Source organism: Tachypleus tridentatus, unplaced genomic scaffold, assembly GCF_004210375.1.
Source record: "Tachypleus tridentatus isolate NWPU-2018 unplaced genomic scaffold, ASM421037v1 Hic_cluster_1, whole genome shotgun sequence".
In the NCBI taxonomy this organism is placed as follows: Eukaryota; Metazoa; Arthropoda; class Merostomata; order Xiphosura; family Limulidae; genus Tachypleus; species Tachypleus tridentatus.
Window position 1 is genome coordinate 27,419,170 of NW_027467777.1, and position 26,912 is coordinate 27,446,081.

A 26,912-nucleotide genomic window follows, 5' to 3' on the forward strand; every position below is an offset into this window, starting at 1 on the left:
CAGAGAAATCTTGTGGAGTTTTTTGGAGGTACTGTCATCCTTCTTTCATTCACTTTAGCCAGAATCTTGTCCTCAGTTCTGGTGTTTACTGTGTGATTTCTTTGTTGTTTTGATCTTATAGTTTGTGATAACTTATTGGCTCGGGTCCATTTACTCTCAACTTCTCTTATAAATTTATGTATGGCATAATTTCACATTTCTGGGACATAAAATATTGATACTCTCCTAGTATTATTGAGCCATTGGTCCAACAACATTTTGCCTTTCCAAATTTTGAAGCTCATTTATTTCCACTGGAGGCTCATTTTCTTCTAATTCCCATTTCTTTCCCTATTTCTGGTTGCTCCTTTTCGTTCCTTTCTCCTTGAAATCCCATGTTCTATCAGCATTTGTTAAAAGTGGTTCTAATATTGCTCTTGCAGTGGGCAATTGAATCTGTTCCTCATATTTCAAGGGGGTTTTATCCTCACCTTTTTTCTTGTTCCCAAGAAAACCAGAGATTGGCAGCTAGTAACAGATTTATCCCACCTCAACTGCTGCATTTTACTATCCCCTTTTGCCATGATGTCTTTTTTCACCCTGAAATGGGCAGTTTCTCCTGGGGTGTGGATGACACCAAGGTATGTTTCTAACATTTGCCTACATGTAACAATGTCATCTCAGTCTCATCTTTATCTTTGGTTTATCCACCTCAGGGTGGTTTAACAATTTTGACCCTTGCCTCTGCACCTTACATGTTTTGTCAAATTTTCCAGGTTTTTGCATGAAATTTCGGTGGACTCCACAAATAGCTGATGTGGCTTTGCTATAAGAAAAACACACACCCATGAAATCTCCATGCTTAGGGACTGTAACATTGATGGCTGGCTTAATGTGTCTCATGCTGAACAACAATTGGCCAATCATACTCGGCAGCTACTTTCTACAGCAGCTCAGGTGGGCTGGTTGGTCAAAATGTAGAACTCCTTCCTTTGGCACACTCTATATATCATCTCTTTCAGGGTCTTTCTTCATATGAATATCAGTCAAGCATTGTCATCTGCTTTACAACTTAGCTCAATACAACTTTTGGTTCATCGTGCCCTCTCAACTCCATGGCTGACTGCTCTTAAGGTTTATCACATTTTGGGATGTGGTCTTTCATGACATCACTGGCCCCTCTGTTCTCATGCTGTAACAGATTCACTGTTATACATTTATTTTAGTGCCTTCATTTGTCTCCAGATAGTTTTCTTTTTCTCATATGAAAACATAACTGAAGGTTATAGGAAAAATAGATGTTGACTTAAGTTATATATTTTTACTGAAATATTAATATATATGTAAATTAAGTGTCTATACATATAATTTGTATTTATGCACCATGTTCAATTCTCTAACAGAAGTTTACAACAAACTTGTTTCAAAGCACGCGACAAGTTTTGTATGTTTGTGTGATGTATTTGACAATAACAGTTTTATCCACACATGACATGCTGTAAGAAATTGTTAACATTAACACTGTTGCAAACTATATGACTGAAAACTTTGCATTTATATATATGAATACTTGTTTAACAAGCTAATAGCTGTATATCTTGTATAACACAAGTATAGCACATGCCTTGTAACATACTTTTAGACCAAAAAATGTTTCACATGTATGTGTTCTGTATTTAGCCAGCTGAGAAACTGCTCTCAACTGTTGACTTCACACACATGTAAGTACCTGTTTTGTGTTATTGTAAACAGTGAAACTTTGTGTTTAGTATTCTGTTAAGTTCAAAGTTCATTAATTTAGTGTTTGTCTTGGTTAAGTTCAAAGACCATTAATTTAGTGTTTGTCTTGGTTAAGTTCAAAGATCATTAATTTAGTGTTTGTCTTGGTTAAGTTCAAAGATCATTAATTTAGTGTTTGTCTTTGTTAAGTTCAAAGATCATTAATTTAGTGTTTGACTTGGTTAAGTTCAAAGTTCATTAATTTAGTGTTTGACTTGGTTAAGTTCATTAATTTAGTGTTTGTCTTGGTTAAGTTCAAAGTTCATTAATTTAGTGTTTGTCTTGGTTCAGTTCAAAGTTCATTAATTTAGCGTTTGTCTTGGTTAAGTTCAAAGATCATTAATTTAGTGTTTGACTTGGTTAAGTTCAAAGTTCATTAATTTAGTGTTTGTCTTGGTTAAGTTCAAATATTCTTACCGTAGTTTAAATTTTTACTTAACCACAGGTAAATGAATTAGGACATGATGTTAGTATGTACTTTAACAATACAGTGTTACTGATGTTGTACAGGTGAATGAATTAGGACATGACGTTAGTATGTACTTTAACAATACAGTGTTACTGATGTGTGTAACAGAAGGTTGTTGTACAGGTGAATGAATTAGGACATGACGTTAGTATGTACTTTAACAATACAGTGTTATTGATGTATGCAACAGTAGGATGTAGTACAGGTGAATGAATTAGGACATGATGTTAGTATGTACTTTAACAATACAGTGTTACTGATGTGTGTAACAGAAGGATGTAGTACAGGTGAATGAATTAGGACATGACGTTAGTATGTACTTTAACAATACAGTGTTATTGATGTATGCAACAGTAGGATGTAGTACAGGTGAATGAATTAGGACATGATGTTAGTATGTACTTTAACAATACAGTGTTACTGATATAACAGAAGGATCTAGTACAGGTGAATGAATTTGGACATGATGTCAGTATGTACTTTAACAATACAGTGTTACTGATGTGTGTAACAGAAGGATGTTGTACAGGTGAATGAATTAGGACATGACGTTAGTATGTACTTTAACAATACAGTGTTACTGATGTGTGTAACAGAAGGATGTTGTACAGGTGAATGAATTAGGACATGACGTTAGTATGTACTGTAACAATACAGTGTTACTGATATAACAGAAGGATCTAGTACAGGTGAATGAATTTGGACATGATGTCAGTATGTACTTTAACAATACAGTGTTACTGATGTGTGTAACAGAAGGATGTTGTACAGGTGAATGAATTAGGACATGACGTTAGTATGTACTGTAACAATACAGTGTTACTGATGTGTGTAACAGAAGGTTGTTGTACAGGTGAATGAATTAGGACATGACGTTAGTATGTACTTTAACAATACAGTGTTATTGATGTATGCAACAGTAGGATGTAGTACAGGTGAATGAATTAGGACATGATATTAGTATGTACTTTAACAATACAGTGTTACTGATGTGTGTAACAGAAGGATGTAGTACAGGTGAATGAATTAGGACATGATATTAGTATGTACTTTAACAATACAGTGTTATTGATGTATTTTAATATATCACTTTGTGACATAACATTGCTGGTTTTGTGTTTTTAATTTTTTATGATGGTACTACAATTCTCATGGTTTAGTTTGTTGTGACCAGGCTGTGTATCATGTTATTTTATTTAGAATTCTTCATAGATGTAATTAATTAAATCAGTTTTAATGCTTACTGATTAACTGAAACCATTTCATAAACCAAGACTTACTTTTATTTTGAAGATCTGACATTATTACAAGAGAAGAAGCTTTAGGTAAGTACTGTTTCTTAAGGTTATTGATGTGTATTGTATAACTTTACATTTGTTTGTTGCAGTCTTGGAGTAATAATTCATCTGTGGAATCCTTGGTTTTTACATATCCATCAAATCAGTCTTCATGTTGTCCTTCCACCTTCAAATTCTGAATTAAACTCTCAAATCTCCTTCAGAAGAAACCAGTTGAAATAAATATTTATACTTCCCCATTTTTTTACTTCTTTCATATTGTGGGTCCAAATAAAATAAGAAATACCTGTTCCTAGACCAGTTTGACTGATTTTTGTTAGATGTCTCGTTTTCAAATGGAACACAAAGTTGTCATGAAAATTCCTTTGTTGTAGACTGGATGGTGGTGATGGATTTACATGATGTTTCTTCTACTATCCATATTCATATTTAATGTCATCATTATTTTTTGTCTTGGGGGGGGATGTTTATTAGGACACCTCTTCAGTTCAGTATGTTATAAATTTTCTATTAGCTGGTCCAGTTTTTGCTTGTTTTATTCTGGTCATGGTACCTTTTGATGACATCTTGCAGACTGGCATTTATATTAATCCAACCACATTCTTCAAATTTAAGTCACATAGCTATCTCTTGTTGTCAAGATGACATTTGTGTACAATTAAGTTTATTTGAGCCAGATGAAACCTTTAGCAGCTAAGTTCTTTTTTACTGGCTTGTTTTAAACTTAGGTCCAAACATAGGATTTGCAAGATAACTTGTGCATATCTGTACTGTTTAACACTATCGTTTTATATTTATAAGGGTGAGTTTTCATTTTATTACAAATCTGTTTAATCATTTTTACTGTGCTACTTTATTGGAGAATGATCTAAAAGTAAAATTATCATCTGCTCATCTGTTTTATCCCATTTTAAGTGTTGGTTATTGTTATAAGTGTAAAAGTGACATGTTGGTATAAATTATATTTTGGCATAATGGTAAATATAAAGAACTTTATTCAGCTCATTTCTTTTAACAGTGACTTTTAATACACTGAATTTTATTTGGTTAGGAAAGGAATCAAATATAAAAATATTCAAAGTTATCCAGGAACAAGGTTTTTTATATTTTGTTACATAACTATATCAATGTGCTTTAATGTTTCCTTTTATCAGTGATGAATAGGTGATTTATTCCTGAACATTTGCTGCTTTAATAGTATTAATAAAAGTTAACAATGATTCACTTTGCTGTGTTAACTATTTTATTGAAAGTTAACAATGATTCACTTTGCTGTGTTAACTATTTTATTGAAGGTTAACAATGATTCACTTTGCTGTGTTAATTATCTTATTAACAATGATTCACTTTGCCGTGTTAACTATTTTATTACAAGTTGATTCACTTTGCCGTGTTAACTATTTTATTACAAGTTGATTCACTTTGCCGTGTTAACTATTTTATTACAAGTTGATTCCCTTTGCTGTGTTAACTATTTTATTAAAAGTTAACAATGATTCACTTTGCTGTGTTAACTATTTTATTGAAGGTTAACAATGATTCACTTTGCTGTGTTAACTATTTTATTGAAGGTTAACAATGATTCACTTTGCTGTGTTAACTATTTTATTGAAGGTTAACAATGATTCACTTTGCTGTGTTAACTATTTTATTGAAGGTTAACAATGATTCACTTTGCTGTGTTAACTATTTTATTGAAGGTTAACAATGATTCACTTTGCATGTTAACTATTTTATTACAAGTTGATTCACTTTGCCGTGTTAACTATTTTATTACAAGTTGATTCACTTTGCCGTGTTAACTATTTTATTACAAGTTGATTCACTTTGCCGTGTTAACTATTTTATTACAAGTTGATTCACTTTGCCGTGTTAACTATTTTATTACAAGTTGATTCACTTTGCCGTGTTAACTATTTTATTACAAGTTGATTCACTTTGCTGTGTTAACTATTTTATTAAAAGTTAACAATGATTCACTTTGCTGTGTGAACTATTTTATTAAAAGTTAACAATGATTCACATTGCTGTGTTAACTATTTTATTAAAAGTTAAAAATGATTCACATTGCCATGTTAGCTATCATATTAAAAGTTAACAATTCATTTTGCTGTGTTATCATTGTTAACTTTTAAAAAAAATGGTTTCAATTTGCTGTTTTAACTATTTTAATAATTTTAGTAAATACTTATAATAATCTGTTGCTTTTTTGTAAATTTGTTTTTATGTCTTTACTATGATTTTCATATAATTATTTAATTTGTACAGAAAATGTCATAAGAATTTATTCTTTTTCATTTGTTCTTACATTTTAAACAGCTATTTGACCTGCTTTAATCAGTCTAACATTTTATATATATGATTCACACTTTAGTTTTCTTAATTTTTATTAACTTTTCAGCAATACTTTTGCAAAATGAACCATACAAGAAAGAAAGAGGTTAGTTTAATATGTATTCAAATTAATATATTAATAAAAATTCTTGATATTACACATTCTATCATATTCTATATGTATTAAATAAAGTAAAATATAATTGTAAGTAAATTCCTTGACAGCTAAACATTATCCTTCAAGTTTCAATGTATATATTACCCTAATATTATATGAAACTGTATGTACATAAAAGAAAATTGTCCTTTTTTATATTAGAAAACCATTTGAACAGTTTCTGTCTGTATTTCACATTTGTAGAATGTCTACATATAGATCTGTGTGTAGTGTAAGGTATTTCAACATGTGTGAGATATATTTGTTACTTTCAGAGGAAGCTCTATCCATGTATGGGTATCCTTGTTACACAGCACGAATGGGGGTGCCAAGAATGAGTGAAGTCCAACTGAGAACAGTAACAACATACACTATGTTCTTTATTATATCATAAACAGTACTTATAATAATGGATTTGAATATTTTGTTGTTTTAGAATAGCTAAACAATTTTCTAAAACCATACTTATATATGTATCCATTAATGGAACATTAGAAGTTCAGTGTAATGTGAGTGTATTACCTGAAATAATCACCTTTGTCTTGGTTGAAGAGGTATTTCTCTCTATATATCCATATAACATCTTAAGTGAAGAACTGCTGTCTCTCTATACAGGTTTGTAGAGAAGCACTCAACGATGGATTCACACGGTGAGATATGATGCTTTCAGAATACTTTCAAAAATTATATCGAATGTTTTATTATTGATTTAGGAATCACAGATATTTTGTTGTAGTTTGTAACTCGGAGAATCATGGATTTAGCCTGTGTTACCTATGTAACCTAGAAAATGGCAGTTTTTTTTTAGATATTATGTAAGTTGGAAAATTGTTTTTGTTGTATGTAACTTGGATAATCTTGATGTATTAACTGTTATTTCAACCTTAAGTTTTAAGGTACTTAATAGTTTAAGAGCCATTGTTAGTTGGCTGGAACCAAGTAAAAGACTTTACAAGGATACTTAAAAGTTAATTTAGGAAAATACAATTGTTTTCTACAAATCTTTCTTGTAATTTTGTGAATCACAGTTTTTGTAATTACTTACAAATTACTTTTTTAAACATTATTTTAATTTAAATAAATATCAAATAAAGCATAGTATACAGTGATTGTTTCCTTTTACTTGACCTTTGTAATTTTTACTTAAATATATGTACTACTTTATCTTTTCTAGCTTCAAAGTAAAGATTGGAGAAGAATTAAAAGATTATAAATATATGTACTACTTTATCTTTTCTAGCTTCAAAGTAAAGATTGGAGAAGAATTAGAAGATGATAAATATATGTACTACTTTATCTTTTCTAGCTTCAAAGTAAAGATTGGAGAAGAATTAGAAGATGATAAATACATGTACTACTTTATCTTTTCTAGCTTCAAAGTAAAGATTGGAGAAGAATTAGAAGATGATAAATACATGTACTACTTTATCTTTTCTAGCTTCAAAGTAAAGATTGGAGAAGAATTAGAAGATGATAAATACATGTACTACTTTATCTTTTCTAGCTTCAAAGTAAAGATTGGAGAAGAATTAGAAGATGATAAATACATGTACTACTTTATCTTTTCTAGCTTCAAAGTAAAGATTGGAGAAGAATTAGAAGATGATAAATACATGTACTACTTTATCTTTTCTAGCTTCAAAGTAAAGATTGGAGAAGAATTAGAAGATGATAAATACATGTACTACTTTATCTTTTTCTAGCTTCAAAGTAAAGATTGGAGAAGAATTAGATGATAAATACATGTACTACTTTATCTTTTCTAGCTTCAAAGTAAAGATTGGAGAAGAATTAGAAGATGATAAATACATGTACTACTTTATCTTTTCTAGCTTCAAAGTAAAGATTGAAGAGAAGAATTAGAAGATGATAAATACATGTACTACTTTATCTTTTCTAGCTTCAAAGTAAAGATTGGAGAAGAATTAGAAGATGATAAATACATGTACTACTTTATCTTTTCTAGCTTCAAAGTAAAGATTGGAGAAGAATTAGAAGATGATAAATACATGTACTACTTTATCTTTTCTAGCTTCAAAGTAAAGATTGGAGAAGAATTAGAAGATGATAAATACATGTACTACTTTATCTTTTCTAGCTTCAAAGTAAAGATTGGAGAAGAATTAGAAGATGATAAATACATGTACTACTTTATCTTTTCTAGCTTCAAAGTAAAGATTGGAGAAGAATTAGAAGATGATAAATACATGTACTACTTTATCTTTTCTAGCTTCAAAGTAAAGATTGGAGAAGAATTAGAAGATGATAAATACATGTACTACTTTATCTTTTCTAGCTTCAAAGTAAAGATTGGAGAAGAATTAGAAGATGATAAATACATGTACTACTTTATCTTTTCTAGCTTCAAAGTAAAGATTGGAGAAGAATTAGAAGATGATAAATACATGTACTACTTTATCTTTTCTAGCTTCAAAGTAAAGATTGGAGAAGAATTAGATGATAAATACATGTACTACTTTATCTTTTCTAGCTTCAAAGTAAAGATTGGAGAAGAATTAGAAGATGATAAATACATGTACTACTTTATCTTTTCTAGCTTCAAAGTAAAGATTGGAGAAGAATTAGAAGATGATAAATACATGTACTACTTTATCTTTTCTAGCTTCAAAGTAAAGATTGCTTCAAAGTAGAAGAATTAGAAGATGATAAATACATGTACTACTTTATCTTTTCTAGCTTCAAAGTAAAGATTGGAGAAGAATTAGAAGATGATAAATACATGTACTACTTTATCTTTTCTAGCTTCAAAGTAAAGATTGGAGAAGAATTAGAAGATGATAAATACATGTACTACTTTATCTTTTCTAGCTTCAAAGTAAAGATTGGAGAAGAATTAGAAGATGATAAATACATGTACTACTTTATCTTTTCTAGCTTCAAAGTAAAGATTGAGAAGAATTAGAAGATGATAAATACATGTATTACTTTATCTTTCTAGCTTCAAAGTAAAGATTGGAGAAGAATTAGAAGATGATAAATACATGTACTACTTTATCTTTTCTAGCTTCAAAGTAAAGATTGGAGAAGAATTAGAAGATGATAAATACATGTACTACTTTATCTTTTCTAGCTTCAAAGTAAAGATTGGAGAAGAATTAGTAGATGATAAATACATGTACTACTTTATCTTTTCTAGCTTCAAAGTAAAGATTGGAGAAGAATTAGATGATAAATACATGTACTACTTTATCTTTTCTAGCTTCAAAGTAAAGATTGGAGAAGAATTAGAAGATGATAAATACATGTACTACTTTATCTTTCTAGCTTCAAAGTAAAGATTGGAGAAGAATTAGAAGATGATAAATACATGTACTACTTTATCTTTTCTAGCTTCAAAGTAAAGATTGGAGAAGAATTAGAAGATGATAAATACATGTACCACTTTATCTTTTCTAGCTTCAAAGTAAAGATTGGAGAAGAATTAGAAGATGATAAATACATGTACTACTTTATCTTTTCTAGCTTCAAAGTAAAGATTGGAGAAGAATTAGAAGATGATAAATACATGTACTACTTTATCTTTTCTAGCTTCAAAGTAAAGATTGGAGAAGAATTAGAAGATGATAAATACATGTACTACTTTATCTTTTCTAGCTTCAAAGTAAAGATTGGAGAAGAATTAGAAGATGATAAATACATGTACCACTTTATCTTTTCTAGCTTCAAAGTAAAGATTGGAGAAGAATTAGAAGATGATAAATACATGTACTACTTTATCTTTTCTAGCTTCAAAGTAAAGATTGGAGAAGAATTAGTAGATGATAAATACATGTACTACTTTATCTTTTCTAGCTTCAAAGTAAAGATTGAGAAGAATTAGAAGATGATAAATACATGTACCACTTTATCTTTTCTAGCTTCAAAGTAAAGATTGGAGAAGAATTAGAAGATGATAAATACATGTACTACTTTATCTTTTCTAGCTTCAAAGTAAAGATTGGAGAAGAATTAGAAGATGATAAATACATGTACTACTTTATCTTTTCTAGCTTCAAAGTAAAGATTGGAGAAGAATTAGAAGATAATAAATACATGTACTACTTTATCTTTTCTAGCTTCAAAGTAAAGATTGGAGAAGAATTAGATGATAAATACATGTACTACTTTATCTTTTCTAGCTTCAAAGTAAAGATTGGAGAAGAATTAGAAGATGATAAATACATGTACTACTTTATCTTTTCTAGCTTCAAAGTAAAGATTGGAGAAGAATTAGAAGATGATAAATACATGTACTACTTTATCTTTTCTAGCTTCAAAGTAAAGATTGGAGAAGAATTAGAAGATGATAAGCGTCGACTTGAAATAATTCGAGAGGAGATTGGATGGGAAAATATTCTTGTATGTTACTATTTTATAAATATTACCTCTTCTGGTTCTTAAAAAGCTGTGATGATGAATTCAGAACTCTAGTTTTTAATTAAAATATCTATTGTAATAATAGTTTTATCTGTTTTGAAAATGTGTGCACATGCACTTAAGTGAATGTAAATGTACTTTGTAGACATTTTGGGCAACAGAATATTAAAAGCCTATGAGTTTTTAAACATGTCTAACATTAGGTCATAGAATAACAAGTTTATTAGATACAATAAAGTTTAGCCCTAACTAAACTAAAGCAAATGTACACAACTTACAGTATTAATTTATTTCTTATTAAATATAGGTGTACTTAATAAAGGCTTAACTGATGTTAGACTAAAGACAAATGGACTAGTAGATTTTGGTTTATGATTAAATTCCTTTGTATTATTTTATAAATCCTGTGTTTAAATTACTGTTGGAATAAAGATATTCATCTCGTTGCAGATGTTTTGTGGGTCTCTGCTGGTTCTTAGTACAATTCACCCTTTTGTCTTTGTGATTATCTACTTGTTTGCAAGTGAACAATTAAATAGGCTGTTTCGTGTCTAACAGTGTCTTGGTTTAAATCTAGGTTATGGATGCAAGTGCAGGATGGGACCAAAATGAAGCTATTCATTGGATGAAGGAACTAGCAGGTTTCTGCCCTTTATGGGTTCTGGAGCCAACCAGTTCTGATGACATATTAGCACATGGAAATTGCAGAAGTGAGAATTGGATGTTCTATTTTATTTTGACATTTTCTCAGAGTCTTTGTAATTCACAGAATTTAACAGTCATGTAAAGTGTTATTTTTATTATTTCTCTCTGGTTTAAAGTTTTGAATCTAGGTTTAGCTTTTAATTTTTTTTTCCAAAATGGTTTTGAATATTTTTTTATGTCAGTGTTTGCTTCAGCTCTATGAATAACTCAGAATGTTTTCTGTTCTAATTTTAATTTGTCTAGAATTTTAGTGTTTTATACTGTGAAGAATTTAAAATGATTTTAGTTGTAAAATTTGTTTGAAATCAATTTTAAATAACCATTCCAAATTGTTATAAGTAATTTATTTTAAAACTTGCATAATGAAATATTGAATGTAATTTTCAAGCATCTGTTTAGGTTCTTTAATTTCAACTAGCTTTATAATCTGTTTTTGAAAATGTGGAATCAAAATGTTTGTTATACACTTTGAGATTTTATTACATTTATCTAATGTGGTTAACCTTGTGTTAACTTAGTTAAAATTACATTTTAGTACATTTATCTAATAGGATTAACATTGTGTTAACTCATTTAAAACTACATTTTATTACATTTATCTAATGTGGTTAACCTTGTGTTAACTCAGTTAAAACTACATTTCTTTTTTACCTGAATTGTGTGAATTATATCATGTAAGAATTAATACTTTTCACTGTCCACAATAGGAGCTTCAGCCTCTACATGTGGGCGTAGCAGTCAGTTGCCATAACAAGATCATGTTCAAACAGTATATCCAGAAGAGGACAGTTAGTTGTTGTTTTCTGGATCCATTCAGGATTGGTGGGGTAAATGAAGTGTTAGCCATTTGTCTTATGGCTGCCAAATTTAAAGGTATTTGTTAGGTGTAAAAGCTAAACATAAACTAATGAATTAATTATGAAGGCAACACATTTGTAAATACCTTGAAGAGTTCATATTCACAATGCCACCATTTGTTTTCACATCAATATTTTTCTTCATGGGTGTTTTTTATATATTTGTGTAATTAGTCAATTTTTATATACTCCTTACAAAATAGTTAATTATATTTTGACAATACCCATACCATAATTATTATTTGAAATTCAAATATACTGTTGGTGTGAACGTGCTTTGTGTTCACATTTCACTATTATATAAGTCCAGGTTATTTCTCTTTGGTTAACTTGTATTCATAGTTACTGATGAGGATTGGAGTTCTCCCAAACTAGTATAACACATTTTGATCAAACTGGAAGTTGTACTTCATGATTAAAATACAATTCTCATAATACTGAGTTTATTTACTCATGAAATTATAGTTCATAGTTTATTAAAAGTTTAATATAATTGCCACCAGATGATTTGCTTGTTAAATCTTATAATAACACAGTTCCAATGGTAAAATACTATTTTTAAAAGTACAACTCTGATTCTAGTGCCAGTTTGTATTGAAGCCAGAGTTCCGGGAGCTGCAGAATTATCTCAACATCTTTTATTCTGGGAGTATGTTTCTCTTAGTGGAACTCTAAGTAAAAGGTAAATTTTTTATTACATTCATACAAGTGGACACATTTAAATGTCATATGGACATATAAGAGCCAGTTTTACATTAGTGTCAGTGGATCTCCTTTCATCAAGTGGTTTCTTTTGCTAGTATCTTATTGCACAAAGTGGTTTTCTTTGTGTCACATTAGTCTCAATGGATCTCATTTTTCACCAGTTTGTAAACATAGAGAAATATCAGTTGTATACAACTAGAACTGTTATAAACTTTGTCATATTATAAACGTGTGTTAAATTTAGTTGTCAAATAATACCGTTTAATCATCGTTATGTTATCTCTTTTTTGTTTGTCAAGAATTTCTATGAAAACAGTTTTTTTGTAGAATTCACTTTCAGAACCTTTTTAGGATGTGTGCGGCCGTAACTCATCGGCACATCCACCAACACTTTCAACAACCAGCAGTGACAAAGTGGGCTTCCTATTTTCTACCTCAGGTTGTAAATATGTTATTACTAGCCATTATAGTGTACAACAAGGAATATCATAGTTGTAGGCTATTTAAGACTAAATCTTAGAACAAACAGTAGGCAAATACTAAATCTAAGTCACAAGATCCCAACCAGCCAGAGATAATAGTTAACAGATGAACTTAAGTCACTGAAACCAAAATGATAAGAGACAGTGTTCAACTAATAAATCTAAGTCAAAAGATCCCAACCAGTAGGAGATAGTAGTTAACAGGTGAACTTAAGTCACTAAAACCAAAATGATAAGAAACAGTGTTCAACTAATAAATCTAAGTCACAAGATCCCAACCAGTAGGAGATAATAGTTAACAGGTGAACTTAAATCACTAAAACCAAAATGATAAGAGACAGTGTTCATCTAATAAATCTAAGTCACAAGATCCCAACCAATAAAAGATAGTATTTAACAGGTGAACTTAAATCACTGAAACCCAACTGTTAACAGTAATTAGTGCTTGAGCAGGATTACTCAACCTTTTTTTGCCAAGTAGTAAAGTCTGTTGATGACTTGTTAATTTGATAGAGCCATACTTGCCTGTGGTAACCCATAATTACTCATCTGCTGTGTTTATACCACTAAAACCGACTGGTATAAGACCAAGACAACTATTGGAACTCAGACAATAAATACTAAATTTACAAGTTAAAAACAGTCTGTAAGTGAAACACATCACTGAAACCCAGTTGTTATGTAAAACATCATAATTTGTACTTACAGACACCTAATGATTGAGTAATGTTCATAAAATCTAATTGAATGTGTTCAGTAATCAAATGTTAACTTTGGTATTTACATGTCTAGCATTTATAGGATAAAATTTTTAAATATATTTTGTTTTCACTTAAAATACAGGATAGAGTTGGAGTCTACTAAAACTCATCACTTATAGAATAAAATAATCAAACAAAACTTATACCCAACTGTACTCCATCACTTATAAAATAAAATAATTGAATAAATTTTATAAAGAGTAAAAATCCAAACTGAAAATGTAATTACGATTTATGGTTAGCTTGAATAAAACCCTTTTATTATACAGTGTATCAGTTTATAGAATACTGATAATGACTTATAGCACGTGTAATAGTGATATGTGTATTTCAGAATCCAGGGTGCAATACAGAGATGAAAAGTGAATCACTACTGGCATATGAATTTCCAATTGGCCAAAAGTGGCAACGTTTGGTGCACTCTCCAAGGTACAGGAAGTCATCAAGAATACCAGATTGGATTGAAAACAGGTGTTTTCCTGTTACTTCCTGATTCAACAGTAGACTACCATTCATCAGACAGGGTTATAAACAAGTGTTTTCCTATTACTTCCTGATTCAACAGTAGACTACCATTCATCAGACAGGGTTAAAAACAGGTGTTTTCCTGTTACTTCCTGATTCAACAGTAGACTACCATTCATCGGACAGGGTTATAAACAGGTGTTTTCCTGTTACTTCCTGATTCAACAGTAGACTACCATTCATCAGACAGGGTTATAAACAGGTGTTTTCCTGTTACTTCCTGATTCAACAGTAGACTACCATTCATCAGACAGGTTTATAAACAGGTGTTTTCCTGTTACTTCCTGATTCAACAGTAGACTACCATTCATCAGACTGGGTTATAAACAGGTGTTTTCCTGTTACTTCCTGATTCAACAGTAGACTACCATTCATCAGACTGGGTTATAAACAGGTGTTTTCCTGTTACTTCTTGATTCAACACTAGACTTCCTGTTAGCAGACTCAATTGAAAGCTTTTTCTTTGAAGAATATGGTTGTAAGAAATTGAGATATATATCATGTGTTAAAATTTATATATATATATATATAGAAGGCAATTTGGTAGCAAATGATGAGTCATTAGTTTGTAGTGATTAAGTACAATTATAAAACTATAAATTGTTTTTTATATAGTATGTTTTAATCAAGAAAGATTTCTATTGTAATAAAAACCTTTTGGAGATAAAAGCTATTTTTTATAATTATATGTATGTTTTATTGTTACTCAAATATTTCATTGTATGTCTTCAAAACCCTTACATCACATTGCAAAATTCTTCTGAGACACTGAACACATTGAACACATTTTATTTTTGACATGTGTTTTAGCTGCTTAACAATTTGAAGGCATACTTTCTTCAAATGATGGATATCTTCACATTATATTTAATTGAAGGCATACTTTCTTCAAATGATGGATATCTTCACATTATATTTAATTGAAGGATACTTTCTTCAAATGATGGATATCTTCACATTATATTTAATTGAAGGCATACTTTCTTCAAATGATGGATATCTTCACATTATATTTAATTGAAGACATACTTTCTTCAAATGATGGATATCTTCACATTATATTTAATTGAAGGCATACTTTCTTCAAATGATGGATATCTTCACATTATATTTAATTGAAGGCATACTTTCTTCAAATGATGGATAACTTTACATTATATTTATTTGAAGGCATACTTTCTTCAAATGATGGATATCTTTACATTATATTTAATTGAAGGCATACTTTCTTCAAATGATGGATATCTTTACATTATATTTAATTGAAGGCATACTTTCTTCAAATGATGGATATCTTCACATTATATTTAATTGAAGGCATACTTTCTTCAAATGATGGATATCTTTACATTATATTTAATTGAAGGCATACTTTCTTCAAATGATGGATATCTTTACATTATATTTAATTGAAGACATACTTTCTTCAAATGATGGATATCTTCACATTATATTTAATTGAAGGCATACTTTCTTCAAATGATGGATATGTTTACATTATATTTAATTGAAGACATACTTTCTTCAAATGATGGATATCTTCACATTATATTTAATTGAAGGCATACTTTCTTCAAATGATGGATATCTTCACATTATATTTAATTGAAGGCATACTTTCTTCAAATGATGGATATCTTCACATTATATTTAATTGAAGGCATACTTTCTTCAAATGATGGATATCTTCACATTATATTTAATTGAAGGGATACTTTCTTCAAATGATGGATATCTTCACATTATATTTAATTGAAGGCATACTTTCTTCAAATGATGGATATCTTCACATTATATTTAATTGAAGACATACTTTCTTCAAATGATGGATATCTTCACATTATATTTAATTGAAGGCATACTTTCTTCAAATGATGGATATCTTCACATTATATTTAATTGAAGGCATACTTTCTTCAAATGATGGATATCTTTACATTATATTTATTTGAAGGCATACTTTCTTCAAATGATGGATATCTTTACATTATATTTAATTGAAGGCATACTTTCTTCAAATGATGGATATCTTTACATTATATTTAATTGAAGGCATACTTTCTTCAAATGATGGATATCTTCACATTATATTTAATTGAAGGCATACTTTCTTCAAATGATGGATATCTTTACATTATATTTAATTGAAGGCATACTTTCTTCAAATGATGGATATCTTTACATTATATTTAATTGAAGACATACTTTCTTCAAATGATGGATATCTTCACATTATATTTAATTGAAGGCATACTTTCTTCAAATGATGGATATGTTTACATTATATTTAATTGAAGACATACTTTCTTCAAATGATGGATATCTTCACATTATATTTAATTGAAGGCATACTTTCTTCAAATGATGGATATCTTCACATTATATTTAATTGAAGGCATACTTTCTTCAAATGATGGATATCTTCACATTATATTTAATTGAAGGCATACTTTCTTCAAATGATGGATATCTTTACATTATATTTAATTGAAGGCATACTTTCTTCAAATGATGGATATGTTTACATTATATTTAATTGAAGGCATACTTTCTTCAAATGATGGATATCTTCACATTATATTTAATTGAAGACATACTTTCTTCAAATGATGGATATCTTTACATTATATTTAATTGAAGGCATACTTTCTTCAAATGATGGATATCTTCACATTATATTTAATTGAAGGCATACTTTCTTCAAATGATGGATATATTTACATTATATTTAATTGAAGGCATACTTTCTTCAAATGATGGATATCTTCACATTATATTTAATATTCATATAGTAGGTTCATCCATTTTTGTACTTTGCTAGTAAAACAATAACTGCAAATGCATGAATTTCTGTATTTGCTAACGATGTACTAAATGTATGTTAATGTATTTATAAATGAAGTAATAGCTCTACAGATGTGAATTTGTCTTTATTGAAGTTATTTTAAAATTAAAATGTGTTATATATATCAGCTACATTCTTTAGGGAAATACATCCACTAAAACTAAGCCTTGTATGTGTTGTTTTACAAGTGCAGATGCTGTCAGTCCTCATAGGTCTATGCAAGTCAACCTTAATTATAAGAGCATTGTAGTGAAGGAACATTTCTTTCATGAACAAATACATTCTTTAGATGAATTGGACACTTTTAACATAATGAAATGTAATTAAAATGATGGACCTTTCTATAGACCACTAGTGTCAACAGAAACAAAATGGTAGATGTTTACATTTTGTATGAAGCGAATCCCCACTTATGTCAACAATAAGTTTAAGGACATCATTACCTTAAGAGGATGATGGTGTCCTCAAAAGATATATTTGTTCTCTCTCACTATAAAATATTTTCAGTAGAACCACAGTACGATTCTACTTGAATATTCTAACTTTTAGTTGTATTACATCTGGAAAAACAAAACATATATACTACTGAAAAACGTACAGTTACTGAAATTACTGTCTACTATACTGAATATGAGAATTGATGAACCTTTGCCACAGAAACGCGTTCTGTAATTTTGTTTGTGTTAACAAGCGTATGGTACTTGGTTATACAAGCTGAGACAGGCGTCTTACATTTGAGAGCATAAAGATTTAATGTAGGGCTTGAACTAATAAATCAAGAACTTTTAATAATATACATACAGTTTAGTTTATCGATGTTACTATTTTGGTTATCCCTTTCTACAGCCTTGGTGTTTGATATTCTGAGTGCTTCTTGATAGACCACATTAGAGATTTCTTCTTTTGAACACTCAACTTAGAATCAGTTTTGTATTAAACCAGAGACTTATGTAAAACTGGTAGAATAAAGACAAGAGCTAGTTGTTACTGTTATTTCCAAACATTACCTGGAACTGTGGCTCAGGACAGCTTGGCCAGGAAGTTAGGGTGCTTGACCCATAATCTGAGGGTCGAGAGTTTAAATCCCCATCACACCAAACATGCTTGCCCTTTCAGCTGTAGGGGAATTAAAATGTGATGGTCGATCCCACTATTCATCAGTAAAAGTGTAGTTCAAGATTTGGCGGTGGGTAGTGATGACTAGCTTCCTTCCCTCTAGTCTTACACTACTAAATTAGGGATAGCTAGCATAGATAGCCCTCTTGTAGCTTTCCACAAATTTGAAAAAACAAACAAAAAACTAGAGCCCAACAAAACCTTAATCCAACCATGTGAAAAGCTAGGGATTTTCAACTGAAGCCCTGTCTTTAAGAGTTTGACTTTGTCCTTTGGTTGCCAAGCAAAAATGTGAATATTTGATATTGTATTGAAAATACTCACATTTGTTGATGAAAACTACAGTTTTAGGAAAAAAATTATTCAAGACTGTAGTGTGGAATCATTAGCTAAAACAAACATATTTTGGTTTCGAGTGAGGCCAGATAATAACGTGCCTCTTGGTCCAGAGTATCTTTCTACCACGTTTGGTTGAGATTGGTTCGACGACACGGGGTGTTTGAAACAAATAAATGTTTACTTTTGTAAGTTTAGAAAGTACTTTTTTAACGTATCAGAAAATGGAAACAGTAAGTTGGATGATCTAATGCGGGCATCAAATAATTAAAAACTGGTCTCATTATTTCACTGGCATGCATCTTTAAATGCTATAGTATTATCAGTATTAAGTAATAACGTTATTATTGATAGTAACCATCAACATTATACAGTTGAATGCAGAAACTTATTGTTATTTTACACTAGCACGATTCAATGACAATATTAACCGACCTTTCCAAGATTTAATACGGTTTTGTAGAACAACGTACAGAAAATAAATATTCTGCTAAGTGTTGTGATTGGCATGTGTCTTAGCAGGAGTTGATAGTGGGAAAATCCTTAGCTTAGTTAATAAAACACACAGTATAATACAGGTTTGGTTTCTGGTTCTAGTTTGAGAAAACAAACTTAAAAAAAAGACGTTAGTTCATAGACATAATTCATCACAAACACTAGAACATGTTTAAAATGAATGGTCAGTTTAAATTTAAAATATTTCAGTTACTGATTATATACAAAGGATCTTAACTACAATCCCATAATAATAATATAGTTCGACTGCATACATTGAACCTTGGATTTTAGCATTGGAAGCCCTTAAATTTACCAATAACCCATCGGGGTACCAATCTACTTGTTTGTACTACTTTAAAGTTATATAGTTTATAATATTTGAAATTACAACGAAATTTTAATTAACTGGGTGTGTTTTAGAAGGTCCGGCATGGCCAGGTGGTTAAGGCACTCCACTCGTAATTCTAATCCCCGTCACACCGAACATGCTTGCCCTTTCAGCCGTGGGGGCGTTATAATATGACGGTAACTCCCATTATTCGTTGGTAAAAGAGTAGCCCAAGAGTTGGTGGTGGATGGTGATGACTAGCTGCTTTCCCTCTAGTCTTACACTACTAAAGTATGGACGGCTAGCACATATAGCCCTCGAGTAACTTTGCGCGAAATTCATAACAAACAAACAAACATGTTTTAGAAAACTAGTCCTAACCAGTAATTATGTTATTCAAATTCCATATCAAACATCACAAGTACTCAGAACTGTATTATCAAATAACACACTCTTTATTAAAATTTACCACAAGAAACCATTTTAAAAAAATATTAAGAAAGAAACAAGTAGTCTCAAATGGTATTAACCCCTTTTAAATAAAACCGTGGATGTTGATAGAATGGATTTTTCGAGGGAAACCGGAACAAACAAATGTTAAGAGTCAGTTTGAAAACATCGAAGTTCTGGCGCACTTTACAACGTATTAAAGATATACTCGAAGATTTCCGGTAATTTGTAGATACATGTAGTTTACAGTAAGGTTAGTTTTATTCTAACTTGGATAATGATGCTAAGTATCAGTTTGAACCTCTACGATTGGGTCTTGTTTTGAATCATAAACAGTTCACTTCTAGCAATCGTAATTAAACAGGAGTGAAACCTATGGATTAAATGTACTCTGTTGTTAGGCCTTGTTCCAAATTGAAATTAGCCTAATCATTTACTTGTTTGTTTGTTTGTTTTGGAATTTCGCACAAATCTACTCGAGGGCTATCTGTGCTAGCCGTCCCTAATTTAGCAGTGTAAGACTAGAGGGAAGGCAGCTAGTCATCACCACCCACCGCCAACTCTTGGGCTACTCTTTTATCAACGAATAGTGGGATTGACCGTAACATTATAACGCCCCCACGGCTGGGAGGGCGAGCATGTTTGGCGTGACTTGGGCGCGAACCCGCGACCCTCGGATTACGAGTCGCACGCCTTACGCGTTTGGCCATGCCAGACCTAATCATTTACTAAGGGTAAACGTAGTCGTTAAGCCACAAACTTAAACTAAAGTGGTCAACTTAAGAATCTTTTACTTGTACACACTTATGTTTCTACAACTAAATACAAATTACATATTTAAAAATTTGGGTGAATAGTTAATAGTCACACAAAGGTGGTGGTGCTGTTATTTTGAAGAGAAGGGTATTTAACAAGGAACTGTTTATAGCTGAGGAAAATGCCACCTATTTCACGAATTTCACTTTGGGCTACGGTCGTTCATAATTAAGCCAAAAACACTTTTAAAGGTAGACTTTACATCATTATTTCATATGGATAAGTTTGAACAGTGGCGGCACCAGGATATTTTCGTTGAGGGGGCTGAGGTAAACTGTGGAGGGGTTTCCCAAAATGCCATCAATATGGAGTATAGATGGTAAATTATAATAATGTAAATACCAAGGTACATTTCAGGAAGGTGTGCTATTTTGAACTGCGTTTTCAATGCAGTTTTCATTGGAAACTCATACTCTGATTAATAATTCATTATTACAAATTAGAAATTAACTGTTTATGAAAATATATGTACAGAAGAAGCTCACCTAAATTCCACCCAAGGTAATACATAATAATAAATAAACTCAAGATTAGCTTAGATTGAACATTTAATATACCATTAAGAGTAAAGCTACAAATCAAAAGAAATATAACATAAAGATATACTTTACATAGCAAAAACGAATTATCCCATGTGGAAGTTAATACACTCTGAGGAAAAGTAAGGTCACTATCAGGCTAACTATCTTTCATCATGTTGTGCTTATAGTCAATATTACTTCAAAACAATGCGCCTGTTATGATGATTGGCAGCAAATGTGTCTATAACAGTATCAATATCGAGTTGTTTTGCCCTCCTGGAGTTTACTGATATGACAGCAAGGTTGCTGGTGCAGTTGTTACCACTGCTGTTGCTCAAGTATGTCTTGAGACATGAGATACTTCTCTCACAGGCAGCTGAAGTGACAGGCATGGTCACAGCGATGCATACAAGTTCGTGGAGATCCATGAAGGCTGGTTCCAGCATGATTGCAAGCTCCAATGGTGTAGATACTTCCTGCCCCTTGAAATTGATGGGTAAATACCTGTGAAACCTTTGGTTTATCAAGTAAAATCCCTGATGATCTGTTGTAACTTAAAATCAACGTGGTTGTCTAATCTTCGTCAAAGTTCAAGATAGAATGGCATTACACAGGGAGCGGCAATACAACACACGAGTTTCAGTACATTCAGTACGTTGCTATGGGACGCATGACACATACTTCCGTCTTAATGAAGACGTTGACTTCTACAGATCTATGTCTCTTTGATGTTAATTGTTAAGCAACAACGACGATTGTGTTTTCTATATTTTATGAATATATGTATGTAACAATATTGGGGGGCTTGGCTCATTTGGGGGGACTCAAGCTCCCCTGGCGCCGCCACTGAGTTTGATTTTCTTGTTGGTGATAAAAGACAAGATACAGACCTAATCAGCTTTTTTAATCTATTTAAGTGGCAGGCGAGTGAACATAGTGTTACAATTTACTTCTAGAAACTACTGTTGCTTGTGATATAACATATCAGCAACGTCCCTTAGGTTTACCAAACTTGTATAAATGTACAGGATTTCCTTAATACACACATAGCCATTGTTATAATCTTTAAAGGCTTTCTGTTATTATGTTAAGTTCAACATCAGAGCAATATTTAGAGTAAGGTAAACTTTTTTCCTCTACATAAAAATTTTCTCAACCCAAACCACTCGTTTTTACATATATTTAAACTTTTTAATGTTCCTTTTTAATAGTATTGATTAGAATGTTTAATATATCCATCTAGAAAAGTAATGTATGTAGTATGGAGAAGCAATATGTGCTTTCCACGTCTTTAGTCAAAAAGTAAAATTTTCAAAATTGTCGCATCTAATATATCCTCAAGTTAAATACAGGTGAGTTACTAGCTTTCACTTTCCTTAAAGGGCAAACTAGTTTAAGTAGTGAACCAAGAAGACTGCTTATATGGTTATCTTATAGAACAATATTGTTTTCAATTAGTGGGTTCGTACCCCGACACCTTCACTATAAGAATATTTTGGCCCGGCATGGCCAAGCGTGTTAAGGTGTGCGACTCGTAATCTAAGGGTCGCGGGTTCGCATCCCCGTCGCGCCAAACATGTTCGCCCTTTCAGCCGTGGGGGCGTTATAATCTTACGGTCAATCCCACTATTCGTTGGTAAAAGAGTAGCTCAACAGTTGGCGGTGAGTGGTGATGACTAGCTGCCTTCCCTCTAGTCTTACACTACTAAATTAGGGACGGATAGCCCTTGAGTAGCTTTGTGTGAAAAACAAACAAACAATTCAATTAGTGAGTCAGGTAACAGTTGCAAGTATTTTTCAGAAACTTGAGGGTTTATTGATATTTAAGACAGTGCTGGGGCATGAGAAGGTAAAACTACACAGCTTTTACACCAGAATTACTGAGATTTGATACAGATTTGACATACATTTAGGGAGAATTTCGTGTGTGTTTTTTGTTACATTGTTTAACAGAAGCCAACATTTTCTATTTATTTAATATAGTAAGAGCTGTTTAAAGTTCTTTCTTTAGAATTGTGTTTTTCTGCATGTTTGTTTCTTTTTCATCATTATATTTTGAGAATAGCTCCTACAGTTACTATGTAACGTTAGGTGTTCACCTTTTGTGAATGAAGTTTAACTTGAATGCTATTTTTATTTAGTGGTTTCGTCTTACTGAGGCTAACTCAGATCAAACTGACGAACATGAGTATTAGTTGTTGCTGATTTTACATTTTAAAGATTTAAAAACAGACACAACTATTTTCTTGTTGTTTTAGTGTTCATTAGTATTGTTAACTGTAAGTCATTAACATTTGCATAGGTCTGTGTTTTAACTATGAATTAACTGTCATAACTCTTTGGGAAAAATACCCCCAAATTCAAGAACGTTCAGTTATTAATGGACCTAGCTTTTTGCTTTAGTAGTCATCTGTGTAATACCACACACATAAATAAGCTATATTCACGATATATTTGTTCAAATATGAAGCAGCTGAGGAATGAAATAGAATGAAAATGTTTGGATTTCACGACCCCCAACTTGCTAGTTGACCGAGCTAATCACAAGACCAAACCAGGCTTAGTTTTTAAGAACAGATGTTTTCTTCCTTTTAGAAAACTCAACCTCTGTTGTATTTAAAATTTATTCTAACAATTTTTAAATGTCAAACGGGTATATAGAAGCTACAATAATTTTTGTCCATTTTATACAGAATTCCAACCAGCTTTAAATTATACAGGGTGTTCGGAAAGTCACTGTGCACTTATATATTTATTAACAGACATGTTTCAATATAGAATACAGGAGGTAAATATGAATGACAATTATAAACAATGTTGAAAGTGACCCTCTGGGCCCGGCATGACCAAGTGTTTTAAGGGGTTCGACTCCTAATCCGAGGGTCGCGGGTTCGAATCCCGGTCGCACCAAACATGTTCGCCCTTTCAGCCGTGGGGGCGTTATAATGTGACGTTGGTAAAAGAGTAGCCCAAGAGTTGGCGGTGGGTGGTGATGACTAGCTGCCTTCCCTCTAGTCTTACACTGTTAAAATTAGGGACGGCTAACGCAGATAGCCCTGGAGTAGTTTTGCGCGAAATTCAAAACAAACAAACAAAGTGAACCCCGTTGGCATCAATACAGACCTGGATTATTCTTATTTTGTTTCTAAACACTGCTATCAGTTGCTGGCTTGAAATAAACTGAATGAATGCTGTTATCGCTGCTTTCAAAACTGCACAGTGACTTTCCAAACACCCTGTACATCAAACCTCTCAGCTGGTAGCGTTTTTTTCTTTCCTGACGTCAACATCTGTATCTAGTATAAATCTTTGTTGGTTGCATCTTTTCTGAAAATTCGGTCCTACACACATACACCAAACCGGTTTAGGTGAAACTACCATTACTTTGATCGTTCATTCACCAACATTTTCATTATCTTTCATTGATGGATTTTCTCTCTCAGTAACAATTTCAGTACTACGAGTTGTATGATTTTCAATTACACCCTAAGGATGCCACTTTTTGTGCTACTCTAGTACTCTTTTCATAGCTGCCCCTTGTATAATGTCAGTAAAATATTTAAAACGAAATGCTTCTCATAATATTTCAATTTACTGCTTTAAAATACACCACCATAAACAAGTAAAAGCCAGTGTTTCATCTGAAAAGGATTCTTCCATATTCTTAATGAGGCATGACTCCTCTGTGAATAGTAAGGGTTTTTGTTCTATCCCGAAGCAGAGACTGAATCAGATAACTTTTCGGGAAAAGTCTATGTCTGGGGTCTGCCGATTTTATTTTCACATGAAACGAGCAGCGCGAGCAGTGCGTATGAATTGACTTGTGTTATTTGTGTGGCTCAACTCTTCATGGTTGTAATACTGAACATCTATTTACTGTGGGGAGGTAGAGACAATACGAATAACATTACTGGCTCATGAAAATTTAGGTTGAATATCTAATGCATATAAATTTCGCCAGACCTTCAAAGCTGCTGAGTTACTCACTTACAGATGACAGCACATTACCGAACTATAACTACAGTCACCTGTGATGTAGTTCGTGTAGGGTATGGTACTATGATAATGAAGCATGTGTTTGAGTCAATATATTAAAAGTAGTAGAGTATGTGATGACGTGTAAATGTTGTGGCCTCACGTGTATATGAATATACGTTTGCTAGTTGTGAAATAAGTGTACGAAACTCTATACAGATTCAACCCTACGCGCTGTTCAACACAAAAAAGAATAATTCACTAATCAATAAAGTAAACTGTGAGATCTGGCTTTGAAAGCATTATTTATATTCAATATTTTGTTTTGTTTTATTATTTGTTTATATAATCATTTGTGTGTTTCTATTTATATTGGTGTTGAGTCTTTTAGAGATCTTGGTCGTAAATGAGAATAAAATTCGAGGTTAGATAGTTTTATACATTTCGCCGAATTACATCAGACAAACATGTCACAACAAATATTATGGACGCTAAGAGAAAAGGAAACATTCCTAATTCGTAACCTACAACCTAAACTGAACAATCAACTTGCTGCGTCACTACATCTCAAACTGTGATCAACTTATCGTGCATGAGATGGCCAAAAGATTCATTCAACAAACAAGTGTGTCTATTTTAAAAGTGATTTAACGTTTTAGTTACCCACCATTCTCTAATCATACTGTCTCCCGCTGGTACAGCGCTAAGTCTACGGATACACAAATCTAAAATCAGGAGTTCGATTCCATTTTGTGTACTTAGCAGATAGCCCGATGTGGCTTTGCTATAAGAAAACGCATACACTTGCTATACTTTTACTATTGGCCTGCCATCTATGAACAATGGAATATATTATATTAATTGTTTGAGTGAAAAATATATTCAATTTTTTGTATCATAAATTTAAACCTAATTCTTCTTATTCATTTCTTTAGCAATTAGTTTTACAATAGGTGCACTTTCTGTAAAGTTTATGTAGAAAGAAGCAATTGGGAACGAAGTTTGTAAATTAAATTGCAAAATAAATATTTTCTATTTTACATTCATATAAGAAAGGTGTCACTTCACCGGTTCCTTTCATGTATGTCTATAACAATGCTTTAGGTCGGAGTATTGATATTGTGCAAAATTTGAGGACGGCAGTGGTTAATGTTAAATATTGAAAACTAAAGAATAAATAGCATTCTTTTAAAAGTTTACATGTTTGTTTCATGTCGGGAGTACTTGGACTTCGAATAATACTAGTAGTAAAGAATTACTTGTATTAGTAGAAGTGGTAGTGCTATTACTAAATGAGAGTTGAGCAACACTAACAAACCTAGCATTTGACAACAATAATGGTTGTTGTTGGACATAACAATTGTTTGGAATACAACGGTGAGGTACTTTTCAACAACAGATGTGAATCATGGTACTTTATAGCAAACATCGAAATGCAAGCGGATAATTCACATGATTTGTATTGGTGCTGCTGTACGAGATTTATTGGGTAAGAAAGTTATCATACTTTAAATTTTATATATAATAAAATCACGAATTACACTATAAATATTTAGTTTTTTACATTAATGCCATTAGTACTAAAAATTAGGTAAAAGT

The 26,912-nt window shown here is 31.5% G+C and overlaps 2 protein-coding genes across 3 annotated transcripts in view; both read left to right on the top strand.

The window, feature by feature from the left end:
• LOC143241643 (mitochondrial enolase superfamily member 1-like) overlaps positions 1 to 15,111 on the top strand; it is a 48,182-nt gene extending 33,071 nt beyond the window's left edge. Inside the window, exons 5-15 of the mRNA XM_076484828.1 lie at positions 1,660 to 1,700; positions 3,521 to 3,552; positions 5,927 to 5,965; positions 6,292 to 6,374; positions 6,632 to 6,666; positions 10,288 to 10,375; positions 10,971 to 11,103; positions 11,806 to 11,971; positions 12,538 to 12,637; positions 13,012 to 13,099; positions 14,238 to 15,111. Of these exons, the coding sequence (XP_076340943.1) occupies positions 1,660 to 1,700; positions 3,521 to 3,552; positions 5,927 to 5,965; positions 6,292 to 6,374; positions 6,632 to 6,666; positions 10,288 to 10,375; positions 10,971 to 11,103; positions 11,806 to 11,849 (495 nt within the window). The 3' untranslated portion in view covers positions 11,850 to 11,971; positions 12,538 to 12,637; positions 13,012 to 13,099; positions 14,238 to 15,111. The remainder of the gene's footprint in view (positions 1 to 1,659; positions 1,701 to 3,520; positions 3,553 to 5,926; positions 5,966 to 6,291; positions 6,375 to 6,631; positions 6,667 to 10,287; positions 10,376 to 10,970; positions 11,104 to 11,805; positions 11,972 to 12,537; positions 12,638 to 13,011; positions 13,100 to 14,237) is intronic.
• An 11,268-nt stretch (positions 15,112 to 26,379) lies between these two features.
• Positions 26,380 to 26,912, top strand: part of Tgs1 (Trimethylguanosine synthase 1) — a 31,939-nt gene continuing 31,406 nt past the window's right edge. For both annotated transcript variants that reach the window (XM_076485413.1, XM_076485414.1), the window contains exon 1: positions 26,380 to 26,802. In XM_076485413.1, the coding sequence (XP_076341528.1) occupies positions 26,651 to 26,802 (152 nt within the window). In that variant the 5' untranslated portion in view covers positions 26,380 to 26,650. The remainder of the gene's footprint in view (positions 26,803 to 26,912) is intronic.